At 38.2% G+C, this 3,669-nt stretch overlaps 1 protein-coding gene across 1 annotated transcript; it reads left to right on the top strand.

The window, feature by feature from the left end:
* Positions 1 to 1,785, top strand: LOC143204414 (uncharacterized). The gene is made up of 2 exons (XM_076416944.1): positions 1 to 802; positions 1,032 to 1,785. The coding sequence occupies exons 1-2, from the start codon at positions 19 to 21 to the stop codon at positions 1,706 to 1,708; spliced, it is 1,461 nt and encodes a 486-aa protein (XP_076273059.1). The 5' UTR covers positions 1 to 18; the 3' UTR covers positions 1,709 to 1,785.
* Positions 1,786 to 3,669: the final 1,884 nt, after the last annotated feature.

Genomic DNA, 3,669 nt, shown 5'->3' with positions numbered 1-3,669 from the left:
TAATTACTCTCAACGTCAATGTCAATGTCGAATACGGTTTACTTCATACTTTTAATCCATTTTTTATCGACCAAATCGGAAATATCAATCTTGGAAAGCGGCATAGCTCCCATAAAATCCACCGATTCGGCTGTTGTGTTCTTCGTGACCGTCAAGAACGATGAGGCCAACGAAATCGATTTGTCCGTTCGGATGGTACAGTGTTGCGAGACCTTACACGACGGTGACAGCGACTGCAGTTCCATGAACCTCATCGGTGGTGAGATGGGGACCCTCTCTTCCGGCTACACCAAGAATCTAACGCTAATTTACCCAAACCTGTACGTTTATAACCGGAAAGGAACCTGCTCCGTTTCCGTCTGCTACAGAAACCAGTATAAGAAGAACCAGTTACTCACTGATATCAATTTTGATACCGGCAATGACTGTCCCAAGAATCAGAACAACTGCTCTTGCGCCACGCCTGATTTGGACTACAAGAACAACTGCCAACCGGTCGATTGTTTGATAAAATACTCCGGTATCATCGGGTACTTCGATTCCGCCTCGAATTTATGCCGAAAAGTACCGTTGTGTCTCTCGAGAAGTAACGGTGAGGTGGCTGACGTTGCTTATTCTCCCTTCACCAATGAGTGCGTGGATTTGGATAAGGGTATGTGCAAGAAAGACTTGAGGGGTATAGGTTTAGGTGCTGTGGAAGGCGCCACAATGAAACTGAACACCGTGTGTCATCATGGAACCGCAAGTGATGACGATGAGTGCGTCTGTGATCAAGGATGGATCACCGATACTAATGATGAAGGTATTGCTCTAACCTATTCCAACTATGATCTAAAAAAATGTGAAATGATAGAACTTTGAATCCTTTAATTAATCTCTAAAAGTAATTACTATGAAACAAAAATACAATGAATACAAAAATACAAAATACTTTTTGCAAACAAGGTTTCAAGAAGTTTAAAACAAAAATTCAAAGTCTGTCTCTCCAAAAACCAATAAAACACCTTTAATAAAAGAATGCCTTTTAACAGAGATGTTTGAACCTGGAATCAGTCAACATCATCTATGCAATATCCAGATGAGCGACTGGCATAAAGCCAACAAGAAGAGGATTCGCATCACCAGCATTCTCATCGCCATATTCGCCCTCACCATCATATCCAAGGTACTTCTTCTGATGTGTATCATGACCTGGTGCTACAAGCACTACAACAAGAGAACGGAGAAGACCTGCTCCAAGCACCTGGACCCGGATGACCCCTCCATCATCCTGTGCGAGGATATGCTTCAGCCCGACATGTGCAGCTGCTGTAAAGACTCGAAGAACGACTTGGCCTCACCGGCTCCGTCCAAGACCAAACCCTCCAACCTCCAGGCTCAAACCGTCAACGTCAGCTATTACTCGTGCTGTCCCAGCGACCCGATGTGCGGGAAACTGTCGAACGATTCCTCCAGGATCTCCTTCTGCACGAATTCTAGCGCCAAGGCGGAGGACAGTGGTAGCTCGATGACCATCTCGTTCCCTCAGGGCGAGGAGAGCGAAGACAGCGACGCAGAGCCTGATAACAGCGAGGATATCGCTTATGGTGTGTACTGCAGCATGGACGAGGTGTCTGGAGAAGCTGAAACGGAAGAAGTCGAGGAGGAAGACGAAGAGGAGGATGTAGCGGGGGTTTGTGACAGCAGCTGCACTCACAAGTGTTCGTGAAAATAAATGTGTTTATTTTAAAGCCTCCTGAGATAATTAAATCAATAAAAACATCAACATTTTTCGGATTGTTTCTGTAATTCTACATTAAAAACCAGCATATGGCTAAAAATATCAATATTTCCGTAAAATTTGATGCTTTATTGCGAAGTGATATTGGTTTTGTTTGAATTGCGGTAGTTTAAAAAGCTAAACGCCAAAAGTAATAATGTTTCTGCCAACGAATTAATAAAATACCGTCGTTTTATATTATTTGTTCGACTTTTTTCCATTTTTTTCCATATTCCAAACCCAGGAATACTAACGAATTTTAACCATTTTCAGACTTTTCTCTATAACTCTGGTTTAAACAGAGATACATTGATGAAGATATCGATATTTGGGTAAAATTTGATGTTCTATTACGTGGTGATATTATTTTTGCTGGAACTTTAATAGTTTCGAAGATGTGGCTGCGGCCGTCTTTTACCAAAATTTTGCCTAAGCTTCATTCTTACCATTATCTCAAAAACTGATAACTAGGTTCCAAAAATAATGACATTATCGATATTTTCACCATCGAATAGATAAAATAACGTAGTTTCATCTAATTTGGCGATCAAAATATTTTTCTCATGTTTTCCATATATATACTCATGAAAAATGGCGATTTTTGGTCCTTTTCAGACATTTCTCTATAACTCTGACTCAAACAGGGATACATTGATAAAAATACGAATTCTTAGGTAAAATTTGATGCTTTATTATGTAGGGATATAATTTTTCTTCAAACTTTAATACTTTCAAAGATATAGCTGTGGCTATCTTTTACCAAAATTTTCTGTAAGCTTTATTTTTACCAATATCTCATAAACTGATAACTAGGTACCAAAAATAATGACATTATCGATATTTTCACCACCTAATTTGGCGATAGAAACATTTTCTCATTTTTTCCATATGAAAAATTGCGATTTCTTACAATTTCCAGACATTTCTCTATAACTCCGACTTAAATAGGGACACATTGATAAAAATGCAGATACTGAGGTAAAATTTAATACTTTATTATGTGGTGACATAATTTTTGTTGGAATTGTAATGGTTTAAAAAATATAGATTTCAAGGAATGGTCATTTCCAAATATCGCGCTCTAACTCTGTTTTAAATAAAATTGTATTGGTAAAAATTGTTATATTTGTAAATTTTATTGCTTAACCATGCGGCCTTATCGTTTTTGTTTACATTATAGCATCGTATGAAAGTGTAACATTTTTAGTGATTATTCATCGATCATTTTTCCTAATATTGTCTTTTTATCTATTAAATTAAATAAAAGCAAGATAAGTATAAACATAAATGTGTTAAATGTTTATCTTACCTGTGCATGGGATCGGTTTGGCATCGGAAACGATATGGTTATATCAAATTTTTCTCATGTTACGCGCCGAATAAGCCTCTAATAAAGGCCGACAAACGACATTATTTTCCTTTCTTCTTCGTCGAAATTAATCCGTGTTTGCGGGGATATTGGCCAGGACGACGGAAGACTCTGGCCAGAGGAAGCGGCGATAATTAAATTAAATAATCATCGGACGGGATGATACCGAAAATAAGGAACGGAGAGCTCGCTCCCTTCGCTTTGGGTCGGCGAGGGAAATCCAGCGACGCATCGAGAAAAACCACTAACCCGTTTCTTTTCCTTCATTAATAATAGAAATCATAAACCATAATCCAATTTTCGGATCCAGCTACTTGCTATCCCGTCAGGATAGGCGTCCGTAGGAAGAAGAAGAGGAGGATTCTTTATAACGTTGTATTTATGTCTGATCGAAATAATTTTACCAACTTGCTCGGCGTTAAATGTTATGCAATTTTGTTATTTGTATCAATTTTTAATATTATATTAAGTCATTTCTAAGAGAAATGTTGATTTTTTTCCCACAGATGATTTTAAAGCCTCATATCTTAAATGATACATG

Source organism: Rhynchophorus ferrugineus, unplaced genomic scaffold, assembly GCF_030347505.1.
Source record: "Rhynchophorus ferrugineus isolate W39M unplaced genomic scaffold, kcgeb_rfMv2 rfM11, whole genome shotgun sequence".
Taxonomy (NCBI): Eukaryota; Metazoa; Arthropoda; class Insecta; order Coleoptera; family Curculionidae; genus Rhynchophorus; species Rhynchophorus ferrugineus.
Note: the sequence above shows the minus strand (reverse complement) of the source record. Positions and strands in the feature narration are given on the sequence as shown.

Coding starts and splice junctions, on each gene's coding strand:
- LOC143204414 (XM_076416944.1), top strand. CDS start 19: ATGTCAATGTCGAATACGGTTTACTTCATACTTTTAATCCATTTTTTA. Junction 803..1,031: donor CACCGATACTAATGATGAAG/GTATTGCTCTAA, acceptor GCCTTTTAACAG/AGATGTTTGAACCTGGAATC.